The sequence below is a fragment of the Carcharhinus amblyrhynchos genome, chromosome 14 (genome assembly GCF_965287045.1).
Source record: "Carcharhinus amblyrhynchos chromosome 14, sCarAmb.v2.hapA, whole genome shotgun sequence".
Lineage (NCBI taxonomy): Eukaryota > Metazoa > Chordata > Chondrichthyes > Carcharhiniformes > Carcharhinidae > Carcharhinus > Carcharhinus amblyrhynchos.
In genome coordinates, this window is record NC_137337.1 from 64,894,040 (window position 1) to 64,908,858 (window position 14,819).

Consider the following 14,819-nt stretch of genomic DNA (forward strand, 5'->3'; position numbering starts at 1 on the left):
GAAGCACATTCAACAGAAACTGTATGGGATAATTACTTGAATGGGGAAAAAGTTCAGAGCTGTGGAAAAAAGATCAGGGGACTAGAACTAATTGGATAACACTTATGGAGTTGGCATAGACAAAATGAGCCAAATAGCCTCCTTCTATGTTGTAGAATTTTATGAAATGGTTACATCTGGTTTAGTTAAGTTAATGATTTACAAAATGCAACCAATCTGGGGGCTTTTGGTCAGCCATGCAAATCACCTCACATCAGCATTTATCTTTTGCTATGTCAATGAGATTCGGACAAGAGGTGTTGGGACTTTTTGCTTAAATACTAACCTTCATGGCAGGACATCGGTAGTCCATAAAATCAATAACCTTTCACACAACCTTTTTCATCACAAAGAGTGACTCAGAATCACTTTTGATATTTTAGCTTTCTGTTCTATCGTTACAGAGCCTCTCCCAGCACGAGAGCTTAATGTTAGTAAGAAGTTAGTAATAGTAATGTTAGTGATCAAGGCGGCGAATAGAATGTTGGCCTCTATAGCAAGGGGGATAGAATATAAAAGCAGGGAGGTCTTGCTGCAACTGTACAAGGCACCGGTGAGTCCACAACTGGAGTACTGTGTGCAGTTTTGGTCGCCGCATTTGCGGAAGGATATATTGGCCTTGGAGGGAGTACAGAGAAGGTTCAACAGGCTGATACCGGAGATGAGGGGGTTAGCTTATGAGGAGAGATTGAATAGACTGGGCCTGTACTCGTTAGAGTTTAGAAGGCTGAGGGGGATCTTACATAGACTTACAAGATAATGAAGGGGCTAGATATCTTGCCCCTTCAAGCGGAAAGAATCTCTCTACCTCTCTAGAGGTAGAGAGATTCTTTCCGCTTAGAAAGGAAAACAGAACTAGAGGGCACAGCCTCAAAATAAGGGGGAGGCAGTTTAGAACGGAGTTGAGGAGGAACTTCTTCACTGAAAGGGTGGTGAATCTCTAGAATTCTCTGCCCATTGAAGTGGTGGAGGCTACCTCATTGAATATATTTAAGTCATGGGTAGATAGATTTCTGATAGACAAGGGAATTAAGGGTTACGGGGAGAAAGCGGGAAAGTGGAACTGATCCACTTCAGATCAGCCATGATCTTACTGAAAGCCAGGGCAGGCTTGAAGGGGTAGATGGCTTACTCCTGCTCCTATTTCTTATGTTCTTAAGAAAATTTAAATGGAACTGATCTTCCCTTCTCAGTTTCCTTACCCAACGCTACCACAGTATTACACAAAGTAAAATGGGACTGGTATCCTTGAAGATATCCGGAGTACAGGCAGCTCCTTCCGGGCCTAATCCCAGGGAGACAGAAAATTTGTACTGGAGGAGTAACTACTCTCGATTCTTTCCCGTGCTCACTGTTCCTCCAGTCAAACTCTTGCACTGATTTCCCATTCACAAAACACCTGCATCTGCAATTGTTCAGTCTAGGTAGAACCATTTCTTGATCTTTTCACTCTCTTTGCTTTCTTGCAGGATACTTGTGACATTGACAGCAAATTTGCCCACGCCCCCGTGCATTTTGAATCACACTCACCATTCAGTCAGTCTTTGTCCCAGATCTCTTCATACCTTTAGTTAATAGAGATCTGTCAATTGCAAATTTAAAACAAACAACTGACTTAGCATCCCCCATTGCCATTCATGGAAGAACATTCCAAACTTCTACCACCCTTTATATGTAGAACAGTTTCTAACTTTACTCCTGAGGGGTCTGGCTCTGACTCTGACTTTTTCACTATGTCCTCTAGTTCTCGGCTCTTCAACCAGCAGAAATAGTTTCTCTATCTTCCTATCTGTTTGAATCTGCATCAGAGATGCAATTCTGCAAGAGGTTAGAGAGAAGCAAGGCCATGAGGGATTTGAAAACAAGGACAAGAAATTTAATTTCAAGGGTATTGCTGCATCAGGAGCAAATGTATGTTGACAGGGGTGATAAAGACAAACTACTGAGAATGCATGAATGAGGACCTATATTCATTTTACTCAAATCTGTAACCCTTAAAGAAAAGACTTTCTTCTCCAATATAACTTCCTTACTTTTTGAATTCTTCCTCCATTTATAAAGCTTCCTGTTGAACTGAGGAATGGCAGTACTAGGAATAGAACTTTTTTTTTATTCTGAATGCCCAATATCATGGAATTGGAACTGATTCCGGATTATGAGTTTTTCCTTCTGTGTTCCAACAACCTGCTGTGTCAGAATTGGAATTCCATTTCCCATACAAGCTATCCCTGTGGCTGAAGTAACAACTGAACATCAGTGGGAGACAATAATTTTCCCCCAGTTTTTGCAAGAGGAGAATAAATGTTCGATTTGAAAGTTGGTTGGATTGCAAACCAGACCCTAGAGATGGAAGCACTAAGACATTGTGTTGTCTGTGTCTCAGTCACATCATTTAATTGTTGCAACATACATTTGCAAGAACAGAATGAATGCAAGATTGAGTCCAAAACTCAATTATATTACCTGCAATGCTTGTCCCAGTAGTGTCATCTCCCTTGGATATCAACTGGTTTCCATGTAGGAGTCCCTCAGTGGTGAAGACTGGGGTTTCGCCAGAAACAAGGGGGCCCTTTAAAGTTAGAACCTGACCCTGTGGCGTCATCAACAAACTCCCAGGAGTCAGAGAGACAGAAGAAGCTGGAGATTCTGGCAAAAAAAATATAGAAACAGCCCAATAAAAAAATGATGCACTGTTAATGCTGAATTTATCCTCTTATACTTCTCGATAAGATCCAAATAATATATTGTTGCCTGGTAAGCAATCCTCTTCTATTTCTTGTTTCCAAATATAATTTCCTTTTTCCAATTTTCTCTTTCCGCTTTTGAACATACTGACTCCTCTCTGCTTTGCAGGTCTATGTGATCCCACCCTTAACAATGTGCCTGTGCGTCAGCAGGTTATTCAATTGTGAAATTGTGATGCAGGAATGATGTATTTCTCGTCTTTAAATCAATACCATCTCCGAATTTCTTTGTCATTTTTCTAAGCTGCAAATGCATCATGTGAAGTTAAAGATCAGGGGGAGAGCAATTCCCCCATCCTGCTGCGCTGATTTTTTTAGTGTAGCAGGCTCCTAGTCAGAATAGGTCCCACCCACTGATATTTAATAATATTCAAGCTGGTGGCCTCCGCATTGTACAAGTGTGGGAGATTCTAGTGTGAACTCTCACTGTAAAAACCAGTGTGAATTACTCCTGCGAATTCAACACTTAAAATTTTTTGAGAGAGGATTCTGCCCCAGATTTGTATTGTTGTTTTCATTTTAACCTTACTAATTGTGTCCTGGTCCATTTGTCTGCTTTTTACTTCACTTTCTCAACAATAAAAAGTTAAACTTAGAAATCTTCAGGTAGAAGGTGCCATTCAAGATAAAGCCCAAAAAAACTTCAACAATTATCAAAATGATTTCACAAACATGAAACTAAACATACAATTTTCTGTAGTTATCAGATTGTGCAGATGAGAACCCTTTACAAGAATGGGAGCCAGTGATTATCTGTGCAGCTGCTCCCAGTTATATGAAATTTTACATGTTACTCTGCTGCAAAAGACTGCAGCTAAAACGCAAAGGTAGCAACAAACGATTAATTCTACAAAGAACAGCCTCCAGTGTTCCAAAAAAAGTAATGTTTTTTAATCCGTTTTGTATTATAAATGAGGAGACAACAGCTATACACTATTGCATCAATGGACACCCATGGAGGAATTTAATGAGGTGGCAGAGTGATGGTTGGGGTTCTCACCACCTTTCCTCCTCCATCCCAATTAAGTCAATAGCAGAAAGGCCCATAGGTGGACTTCCTGACCCATGTCAAATCGAGGTTCTCTAGTGAGCAATTAACTCCCTGTTGAAGGCCTCATCCCGTTGCCAGTGGTATTAATCCAGAGATGGGCTGGGGCTCACCATGCAGGGTGCACGACCAGCAAACTCCTGCAAGGTTGCTTGTGAGCACCCTGGAATTCCTTGTTCAAAGGCACTAAGTGCCTGATCAAGGGATTCAGCATTTTGGGGTGGGACGGGCATGCTGTCGACCCCTCTCATCCCCTGTGACAATTCTGCCACCATCACTCACCAGCGGCCTGGGCTCCAGCAACAAGTTGAGGGTACGTGTCATACTGACAGCAGCCACTACATTCCCACTTGTGCTGCCATTGAATGGAGCTGCCAGCTTCTAATTGGCCAGCATTTCTTGGCAGGTGGGACTTTTGCCTCCAGGGTCCATGATCCCAAAGAGAGCCTTGCTGCTGCCCAGTTAAGTGCCTGAATGGCACACGTGGCAGTCTTTTCTTAAGAGGTAACACAAGGCTCTCCGTGGCTCTCTAGCCTGTGAACAAGAGTCCCATCTCCTCCATTAAATACTGTCTTCAGTGTCCATTACTACAACATTGTCATGCTCCTATGTAGAAGGCAAAGTTACATACGTGAAGCCACTGATGATCTTTTCCTACTCAGAATAAGAGGTTTGCCAGCCTCGGGCACCAGGTCTTGCCCGCTTTTCAGCATAGTGACATTAGGTGGTTTCTGGATCTGTAAACTCATTGCCACCTTCTGGAGAGGATCCATAGTTTCAGATGAATTAGATGCTTTTCTCCAACTGCTACAGTTCTGCTTTCTTGTATCAGCTTCTTGCTGTAGGTTGTTTTTCTTCTGAACATCTAATGCTCTCTGTTTGGCACAGATGTACTCCAGTTTTTTCAAAATAACCTCCTCAGTCTTCCCTAAAAATAGGGCACACAATTATGAAAATTAACACAGTAATAATTAAGTCTTACTTAAGCTGACACAATCCCTTCTGCATCACCCTGAGTGGCGTTATCACTCTCTTATATCTCATGCCATCGAGTATCTGATCATTTGAGTTTTGATTTTAATTGTAAAATTAAACACTACTAGATCCAAAATGCAAGTGTGTTTAAGCTTTATCAAATGATGTAATCTTGATGTACAGCCAAGTACTACTGTGGCGGATGTGCATCATATATATTAACCATCACTGGCAAAACACATACAATTCCTCTGCCCACTGCTTTGAGGGAGGCATTAGCCTGTAATTTGATCTGAATCATCTGGCATATATCATACAGCCTAGTTTATATACAGTGTAAAAGGACAGGGCAGAGCCGAGAGAAAATACTTTGATATCTATACAAGATTCGCCAAATAAATTTTCAAGTACTGGGGCAAACGTAAAATACAGAAGTAAAATACTGTGGGAATGCCTAAAGTCTGAAATGAAAACAGAAAATATGGGAAGTAACTCAATTGGAAATAATCAGCAGAAAACCTGACTGAGCTCACCTAGTCCTAAAGGACATACCTACTAGACTGGGTCTGCAGCAGGGGATGAGGGAACCAACAGGAGGAAAAGAATTATTTAATCTTGTCCTCACCAATCTATCTGCTGAAGATGCAACCGTCCAAGATAATATTGGTAGGAGTAACCAGCCCACAAATCAACAATGACACTAGGTGATTTTTATTTAATAATTTTGTACATCTACACGCAAGAGACTTACTGTCTCGACTTTTGGAAACATCTTTTGATATGAAGTTAAATGTCCTCCAAAACCATGAGTGTGTATCAGGCATTTTCTATCTACAGTAACTGCAAGGTAAATTGTTACCAATGGCATTTTTCTGCCATTACCGAGAGTTGCAACCAGCTCTTACCTGTCAAGAAGGACACCTTTCGAATGAGCAAATCCCTTTTACGTGCCTGGATGCTTCTCTCAGCAGTTAGACGATCAGAGTGATCCTGCAGATTCTGGATTTCGGCAAATGCCTAAAACCGTACAGGAATTAACAATCATAAAATATTCCAGCCATCATAAAAAAAGTCACTACATTGTTAATTGGTAGTTCAGGTAAAAATACCCAATTCCGGAGCACTTCTCTCATAGAATAGAATCACTACAGTGCAGAAGGACGCCATTTGGTCCATCGTGCCTGCACCAACAACAATCCCACCCAGGCCCCATAACCCCATGCATTTACCTTGCTAATCCCCCTGACACTAAGGGGCAATTTACCATGGCTAATCAACTTAACTCATACATCTTTGGAAAGTGGGAGGAAACCCATGCAGACATAGGGAGAATGTGCAAGCTCCACACAGTCACCCGAAGCTGGAACTGACACAGTCTCTGGCACTGTGAGGCAGCAGTGCTAACCAATGTACCAGCAGGTTTCCTATTGTTCTTTCCCACGAAATTATTCTATTCACATGTGCACTGCACAAAATATACAAAAGTAACGAATTTCAACAAACCCTCACCAGAAGGGCCATGTTAAAATACTGTGATCTAGCAATGAAAACCATCTTCTCAGCCATTCAAATTACAACAGACAGGAACCAGCCCACTGACCACGTTTTTGCAAAAAGCAGTCTGAGATCTAACTAATATCCCAAAGTTGCAGTCTATGTCATCATGAATCATTAAAATTAATAGGGTTTCCATATCCCAGTCCTTGCTGGATTTTCTCCACAGTAGCCAACACCCTCCCTGCTATTAGCAGCACCAAAGACTGAAGCAAAATACAGAAGAAGACAATTAATGCAATCGGGTCAATCAATACCTTTGTTAAAATGGTAGAGAGGGGAATTTTCTACAAGTGTGTTAACTGTTCAAATGATAAGACAGTAAAAAGTCTGACAACACCAGGTTGATAAGATAACACAAATGATAAGACCCAGAAATAAACTCTACTGTTAAAATGCCTCAAAGATATAAAAAAATGTATAAACCTGTTTGAGAATGTAATGCTTTGAGGCCTTCTGTTCTCTTCGGAGTCCCAGAGTTCTCTTCAGTTTTTCGAAGAGTTCTCGCATCTCAGAACGCCGCCGCCTCTCATTCACTGTATGTGTGGTTCGATATACCATCAGGGCATCCAACTGAGCTTTTGCTTCCTTGCTGAGAAATGGGCTGGGTTTCTAAAGCAGAAAAAAAAATGCAGTAGAGGATTTTCAGTAAGCATCTTTCTGAAGTCACTTGATATTCAACAACAGAAACAACAAAACCCTCTGCATGTTAATCGATTTCCAAAATGTAAATCCACCTTGCCAAAAAAGCACCAATTACTGTTCCACCGATGCCACCAATAGTTCCAATGTACAGTCATCCTCTCCCTAGCGCAATAATTCTCTTGGGTTCTGAGACTCCTCCCACATTAATTCCCTCCACGTGATTTCTTACCTCCTTGGGTTTGGGTTCCTCTTCTGGTGCTTTTTTAATAAGGTATGGATTATGGAAATGGCATCTGGAAACAAAAGAAAATTAGATTATTACACATTGTGAAGAGGTCGAAAAATAAATCCTGTTCTTTTCACTCATTACAGACTGTAGAGACTTCTCATCAACACATTTTTGCAATTTCAAGATTGATCGATCCATCTCAAAATATAAGGACACAAGACCAAGTACTGAGCAACCCTCCCTATAAGTTTATTTTAATTCCAACCTTTGGTTTTGAAGACACACAAGCACGCAACATGGAGCCCACATACATTTAACCTTATATGTGGGCACCCTACAGGGGTTTGTGCTATGGCCTCAACTTTTTTGCAATTTACATCAATGACTTAAATGAGGGAACAAAGGCATGGTAGCAGACGACACAAAGATAGGCAGGAAAATATGTTCTGAAGGCATAAGGAATTTGCAGATAGATTCAGATATTTTGAATGAGTGGGCAAAATCTGGCAGATGGGAGCATAGTATGGGAAAATAGGATATTGTTCACTTTTTCAGGAAAAATATAAAAGATGCAGAGTATCACTTAAATGGAGAAAAACTGCATGTTAGTTTGCACATACAGCATATGATCAAGAAGGCTAATAGGATGCTATTGTTTATTATAATAGGAATTGAACATTAATGTAAGGATGCTATGGTAAGACCACATCTTCAATTATGTGTAGAGTTTGGTCTCCTTATTTAAAGAAAGATGTAAATGTGTTGGAAGAGTTCAGAGGAGATTATTAGATTGATGCCTGAAATGACTGAGTTGTGTTATGATGAAAGGTTGGGTAAGCTGCACTTACTTCCACAAGAGTTTAGAAGAATGAGGTGTTATTTGATTGAAGAGTAAGATCCTGAATGGTCTTGACAAGGTGGATGTGTAAAGGATGTTTCCTCTTGTGGGCAAGTCTGAACTAGGGGCCATGGTTTTAAAATTAGAGGTTGCCCTTCGAGAATGGAGTTGAGGGGACACTTTTCAGAGAGGGTTGCACAAGTTTGAAATTCTCTTGCCTCAGAAGGTGGGGGAAATGAGGTGTTCTTTTGCATGCCAAACAAGTAAACAAACTCAAATTAACTTAGGGATTGAATACTTTTAAAGCAGAGTAGATTAACTGATTAAGGTTATTGGGGGTAGATGCGATAGAATTCAAGACAGCTAGGATCTGGCCTACTTCTGCTCTTATTTTGTATGTTTATAATGTTAACTTCACATTCACATTTATTTGCAAATATCTCAAGTTGATGTAACCAACTGATCATGTTATTATGATTTAGGATTTATCAATGAGCCAAAGCACAGAAAAAGACATTTAGAAACTTCCAAAGTCACAAAATATAAACTGAATAAAATGAGTAAGAAATATAAGCACGATTAGAACAGTTGCCTGAACATTCAACCTTACAGGCTCCTAAGTGCAGATTGAACACCCTTTTTCTATTCCATACCTTGTCCAAGTTTGCAGATAAGTAAGTTGGTCCAAAGCACTGCTAAGGCCTGCATGGAAGGCCATATCATTTTGCTTTCAGACTTGTGTTCCTTTCAATTGTACTAAATCTCTCATTCACTGCCTCCATTCCTCTTCAAAAGATAAAACATTCACACTAACAAGAATCTGCCTGCATCGTATGACTCAGATTCAAAAACGTGCTGTGCTTGTACATGTAGTTCAACGTTCTCTCCACATTTCTCCAATTTTACTTGTATTTATGCGCTTGTAGAAATTAACCAGAAATTTTTGCTGCAAAGATTATGGCACAATGCAACTGTTTTAAAAGTAGGGAAAGGCCAATCAGTATCCAAAGGATCTGAACAAACTTAAATTTTAAAGCAGCAGCTGAATCACTAGAGCAACTATTTCAGCAGAATAGGAGTCTCTCAAAACCCTGTCAAATGTGATATTAACTGTGGGAAACTGCATGCTCTTGATCACTCACAGCTTGGACTCATTCAGTAAACTTTTAGTGGTATATCAGAGAGGTTTTACCAATTTATCCATCACTTTAACTATGAGGCTGATGCGATCAGCTAGATTAGGCATATCCCAAAACAATTTTTCAAATAAGATCAAGAGTCATGTCATAAACTTTAACCAAAAATGAAAAATAAAGATCAACACACCTTCAATAAATCTGTTTCAATTAAGGTGGAGCAGGTCATCTGCTTCAATAAGGATGACACAGAATCCTCAACATCTTGAAGTTGGTGCAGTGATTGCAATGTGCAATTAACAGCCTATTTTTAGGTCAAACCAAGTAGGCAAACTCATGTGCAATTAAGAGTGACTGCTCAAAGTAATGAGGCAGTACACTTAAAGGGAAAAGTACATTGTAATTGCCAGCATACGCTCCAGCCACAGAGTAAATCTGAGCTGTGAAACATTAAATGGTCACACAACATTGGAAGGAGAATGCTCCAAGGTTTTCAGATTCTGCACTGGAGACCTTGGTGGAAGAGGTAGAAAGAAGCAGAAATATCTTGTATCCACAGGAAGCCAGCTAGTCATCAGGACAGGTATTCAGAAGGCAGTGGGAGGAGATAGCTATACAAGCATCACCAGGAGCCCAAACCCAAAAAGTCCAATGAACTCAAATAATTGGTTACTGTCATTGAATGAATCTTCAAATGCCAGATTCTACGAACAGCATCACTAAATTTAAACACTGCTCAACTCACTACATCCTCAACACAATCTTGACCAATTGGGACTCATACCCAATACTTACATGCTCCACCTCACCCTTGCACACTTAGCACTGCTATAAGCCTCACACTGATATCTCAGCAGCACATATTATTCGACCATCACCCAAACAAACTTCACTATACTCACTGACACACTTCCCTCTCTTGTGCAGGACAAGGTGGCACAAATCAGAGGTAACAGGAGCTCACCAGAGGAGATAGCATGCCTGAACCCCCATGGTGAGGACAGTGCTCTCCACTTGTGTCTTCATTGCTAATCCTCCTCCAACTCCCCTTCATCCACAATTGCTTCTGATTTACAATTGCAAGTGATTATTCACCTCCCCACATCACATTATCCATATGACTTTCTCCTTTCAGCTATCGAACTGGTACAACATGACCATGAAGTGAAGAATCAGCAAGAGGACAGTGATGAAGAAGACACACTGTTAACTGATTCCACGCTGCAAATATCTGCAGCTCCAGACTGATAAGGCCAGATGCATTAAAATTCATCGTCACTATCACAACCACTGTATGATCTGCTCCTGCCCTGAGGATGCACTTGTGGCAGATTTCAGCGAGGAGGCAAACATTTCAGACATTGTTCCTCACTGAATTTCAGGGAGGAAAACTGCTTCCTAAACATCAGAGTGCATACAGCCTCCTGCTGAGAGCTCTCTTCTGCCCTTTCTTCTACTCATAGCTTGTCCTGCTGTGTGGCCTCTCTTCATTCTGCAAATCATGCTGCATGCCAAGAGGAATGCCAACTAGTTAACCCTTGTCTAGCAACAACTGGTTTGTATAGAAGCCTTGAAATGGGTTACCTCTGGATGCTCCGGTTTCCCTCCACAGTCCAAAAATGTGCTGGTCAGATGGACTGGCCATGCTAAATTGCCCTTTAGTGTCACAAAGATGTGTAGGCTAGATTGGCTAACCAAAGTAAATGACTGGGGTTACAGAGATAGGGCGGAGAGAAGGGCCTTGGGTGGGATCCTCTTTCAGAGTCAGTACATATCTGGTCTCTTCCTGCAATGTAGGTATTCCATGGTTCTAAAACTGCACTGGCATCTGACATATAATTCTCTGTAGATTTTTGCAGCTTTAAACAATAGAAAACACAAAACTGGTAGGATTGAAGGACGAGCCTGAAGAAATTAACCAACAATGAACCTTTAAACACCTTTAATTGACAGAAGGATTAAAGGGGAGTTGAGAAGTATTTTTATCCAGTGGATGCCTATAGCAGAAACTCACGTGACATCCAAAAACTATTTGGAGATGTACTTGAAGTGCCATATCCTACAAGGCTTTGGATCAAGAGCTGGAAGTGGGGTTAGGCTCTCTTTCAGTCAGCAAAGGCACTATGGGCCAAATTCCTCCTTCTGTGTGTAAATTTGACATGTTTTATTTGATGATCCCTGGTGGTGGAATGTCCTTGCAGTTGTGAAAATGTGTTGATCTATGCAAGGTTAAGTGGGGAGTGCTGAACTTCAAAGTGCACAGCTGGCAACAAATTAGCTCTGCTAGCTGATAGATGTCATGATTTGCCTAGTCAGCATACTTACAGTTCACTGCACACACAAAGCCATTCTGGATTGTTGTAGACAGGCACGTACTATCCCAATTTTGTGTTGTCACTCTCTAGTTTTCTACAGACTTAGTCCAGCCTATTTGGAGCAATCAATACACACCAACTCCTCAAAACAACTCTTCATAGTTCTACTCAAGCAACATGATAATGAGCCACCCCACAACCTCCAGATAAGTTAGTCACAGAATCAATACAGCACAGGAGACCATTTGATCCATCATGTCTGCACTGGCTCGTAAAGTGAATAATGCCTCTTATGCCATTCCCATGCCTGCACATTCTTCCTTTTCAGATAACAGGGATGATTTTCCCATTCCCACTGTGCTGATTTTTTCGCACAACGGGCTGGGAGATTTCAACGGGTCCAGATCTGCGCTGGGCGTCTGGCCCCGAGCGCATCCCCCAGCGCTGAATTTCCGGCGCCGTCAGCAGGCGCAAAGCTTATGAATTATTTAAATAAGTATTTTAATCTAATTTAAATCCTATTAGTGGGCCAGGACTGAAGTCTTGAGCCTGACAACCTCACCCACTCCACCAAAAGTGGCTCTTCCCAGCAGGGTTTACTATAGCCCCCTGTGGGGGCCAAGGGCTGGCCAGAGTTCGAGCTGGCCAGCAATTGGGAGGCTGGCAGGCAGGGGCCACTACACATGCAGATCGATGCAAGCGCAGTGGCCCATTCAGTGCTATGCTGCCAGCCTCTCCAACAGAAATAGGTCCTGCCCACTGATTTTCAGCGTGATTCATGCTGAGGCACTCAGCAGTACAGAGAGTGTGGGAGATTAATTTTTAAACTTGCACTGAAAGATACAGCATGATTTACTTGTTTTCACGTAGAATTTTTTGGGAGAATCCTGGCCAACCATCCTATTCCCTCTCCAATACCTCACCTGAACCAGCCTCCACCATATCAGCTCGCGCTTTCCAGATCTTGACCACTCACTGTGTGAAGAAGTTTCCTCTTATGTCTCGATTGCTTCTTTTATCAAATACCGTAAATATGTGTCCACTCGTTCTCAATCCTGTGGAAAGTTATTCTGTATCTATTCTGTTCAGACCCGTCAAAAATTTAAATCCCTCCATCATATCTCCTCTCAATTTTCTATTCTCAAATACAAACAGTCCCCATTTATCCAATCTATTTGCATAACTGAATTTCCAGAATTTTTTTTAGCACTCACTCTCTCTCTAATGCCTCCATATCTTTCCTAAAGTGTGGTGCCCAAAACTGGGCAGTTCTCCAGTTGAGGTCAAACTAGTGTTCTATACATGTTTAGCAGTATAGTGTAGTCTAGTATAGCGTTCAAGGCAACAAAGCCTCACTCTTTTGTTCAGCTATCTAATAACCGTCCCAACACACTGCCATCCCAAACATCCATAGCCATGCTGATAATAAAGTTTACAAAATCACTTTACTATGTACATTTATATTGATGTTCTTTGCATCACTGGATCAATTTGCAAGACATTGTTTGACAAACGAAAGACGTAACTACACAAAATAGTAAAATACAGTGATTAAAAAGTAAATTAAAAATACAATCTCATACTTTGCTTTGGTGTGATGACGGGAAGCAGAAGCAATAAGACGAGCAATGTTGATTTTTTCAGATAATTCATCCACTGTCTCGATATCTACAGCTTCTTCACTGGAGGTTGACTCAAACTGCAAAAATGATTGTTAAAAAAAAAATCAGCAAATGTCACGAACAGCAACACTTTAAAGTACTCACTCATTCCTGTACAATATATTCATGCAGATACAGTATGTGTACAGTAGGGCAGTCTCAGATCTGGACTCTTTATAGCAACTAAGGATAAAACTGAAATCCATGACATTTGTCATCTGTATCAGTCACTGGGAGATACATATTCCTTCCCAAGTAGAAGTACTAGTCAGTTCTTCAAGGAAATGGCAACTCAGGGTATATTTACCACAATGACAGGGCTGATGGATGGTGAGGTGCCCAACAACACAACGAGCAGCCCCACAGCAATAGAACGCTACTGGACTCATTAATAATGAGTGACTGGATTGGAACGGAAAATTGGAACAGAAGTCCCAACCCCTGGAACAGCTGGGCAATCCGATTGGCTGACAGTTCCATCAGTCCTGGCAATGTCAGGAGGCAGCAAGGGCAGTTGTTGACACTGCAGCTGAAGAAAGGAGCCCAAGACAAGGTTTAAGATCCCTGGAATAGGTAATTTCACGTCTTAGGCTGGGAATGTGTGGGAGTGTTAGGGGAAAAAGTGGGTGTCAGAAGAAGTAGGTAGAAAGGAAGGGGGTTCAGTCAAACGGGAGCAAAGGGCAAACCCTGAAGAGCGACAACCTCCCCCAATCACTTCAGATTAAAAATCAGGCTTCCGGCTCTTGCCTTGCTGTCTATACCAAACATATGGCATGGGCAGCATATCATTAGGGTCAATAAACTTGATAACAAGCCTAATTGACCCTTAAAAGGTCATTTTTATATAGTGGCTGGCTAGCTGATTTCAGTGCCTGTCTGCTCACTCCCTGAATTGTAGGGGTGAGTTCAGGTGCGGGCAGAAAAGGTGGTGGGATAAACGCCCATGGCATTTTACATGCCCCTCCCTGTCCTCCCCCCAGCACCCCTCCAAACACACCCTGCACACATGCGAGAAATATTGATGGATTTCATTTAAAATATTAATAAACCAAATTTAAATGCTCCATCTGTTCCTCAGCATCATCACTGAAGGAGCGACTATGCAACATATATTTACAGCCACAACTTTTAATGCCATAGAACTTTGAACAATTAATTATATCAGAAATGAAGTAATTATGAAGTGTCAGGTGCCAATATACATGGAAATTGTGAACCTGGATTAGGAAAACCTGGGGAAAGGAATGTTTAATGCAGATTCACTTTCTGCATGTTCTCCCTTATTTTTAAATTGCACCTGGCAAATAGAAATCACAATGCCCAATGGTTTAAATCCACCCAAGACTCCCTTTGGCCATGAAGTCTTTGCTCTTGATTCTACTTCATGTCTTTCAGTGTAGATGACACCGTTTCTCCCTCCAGATGCTGCTAGATCTCCCGAGTAGTTCAGCACTTTTTAGTTTTTATTTCAGATTTCCAGCACCCACAGTAAGTTTGTTTTTATTATAGATGCCAAGCAAGATTGTATGAGGGAAAGATACAGAAGAAAGAATGTACTCAGGGGAGTGGAACTTCTTGAATAGTTCATTCAAATAGCTAGCCCCCGAGAAAGTAGCCTCACTAGGTAGGAGCACG

The 14,819-nt window shown here is 41.3% G+C and overlaps 1 protein-coding gene across 2 annotated transcripts in view; it reads right to left on the reverse strand.

Moving 5' to 3' along the window:
• mgaa (MAX dimerization protein MGA a) overlaps positions 1 to 14,819 on the reverse strand; it is a 91,424-nt gene that overhangs the window by 8,673 nt on the left and 67,932 nt on the right. For both annotated transcript variants that reach the window (XM_080203020.1, XM_080203019.1), the window contains exons 18-23: positions 13,107 to 13,222; positions 7,235 to 7,298; positions 6,787 to 6,972; positions 5,712 to 5,823; positions 4,463 to 4,759; positions 2,503 to 2,685 (exon numbers count right to left, since the gene is read on the reverse strand). In XM_080203020.1, the coding sequence (XP_080059146.1) occupies positions 2,503 to 2,685; positions 4,463 to 4,759; positions 5,712 to 5,823; positions 6,787 to 6,972; positions 7,235 to 7,298; positions 13,107 to 13,222 (958 nt within the window). The remainder of the gene's footprint in view (positions 1 to 2,502; positions 2,686 to 4,462; positions 4,760 to 5,711; positions 5,824 to 6,786; positions 6,973 to 7,234; positions 7,299 to 13,106; positions 13,223 to 14,819) is intronic.